Source organism: Colobus angolensis, unplaced genomic scaffold (assembly GCF_000951035.1).
Source record: "Colobus angolensis palliatus isolate OR3802 unplaced genomic scaffold, Cang.pa_1.0 Scaffold287, whole genome shotgun sequence".
Taxonomy (NCBI): domain Eukaryota; kingdom Metazoa; phylum Chordata; class Mammalia; order Primates; family Cercopithecidae; genus Colobus; species Colobus angolensis.
The window spans coordinates 3,327,099-3,327,572 of NW_012116121.1; the positions used below are offsets into that span (position 1 = coordinate 3,327,099).

Genomic DNA, 474 nt, shown 5'->3' on the forward strand with positions numbered 1-474 from the left:
AGGCCGGAGGCTTCCCCCAGCCCGGGAATGGTCTGCCCTGTAGGAAACGCACACTCCACTATTGTCTCATCAGCACAAAGTTCTGCCACACTGCGGGGACAGTCTGGAGGCTTGCAGTGACTCAGACACAGCCAATTCCTCCCCTAATAGCACTGAATCACGATACCAGCGGCCACTGGTCGCCCCTCGTCAAGGTCTAAGGCTGCGGCAGCCCCGGCTCCCGGAGGCCGTTTCCGCGCGCACACGCGCATCCATACGTACAGACGTGCTCGGGATGCGGGTCCCGCCGGCGGGCACCTGGGCACTGCGCCCCATCTGGACTGAAATGGGGACACCCCTTCGGGGGTCCCAGGTGCGTGTGCATTACACACGGCGTAGGGTGTGCGTGTCACTCAACTTCCTGGTAAATGCCTCTGGGGGTGTTCAGACGCAGGATCAATACATTAAGTCCTGAATCAAGGGTCACAGAGGTCC

At 61.0% G+C, this 474-nt stretch overlaps 1 protein-coding gene across 1 annotated transcript in view; it reads left to right on the forward strand.

Annotated features, from left to right (window-relative positions):
• Positions 1–92: 92 nt before the first annotated feature.
• The window catches only part of LOC105516665 (chromosome unknown open reading frame, human C18orf65), a 1,526-nt gene continuing 1,144 nt past the window's right edge, over positions 93–474 (forward strand). Inside the window, 1 exon segment of the mRNA XM_011948931.1 lies at positions 93–352. Within this exon segment, the coding sequence (XP_011804321.1) occupies positions 275–352 (78 nt within the window). The 5' untranslated portion in view covers positions 93–274.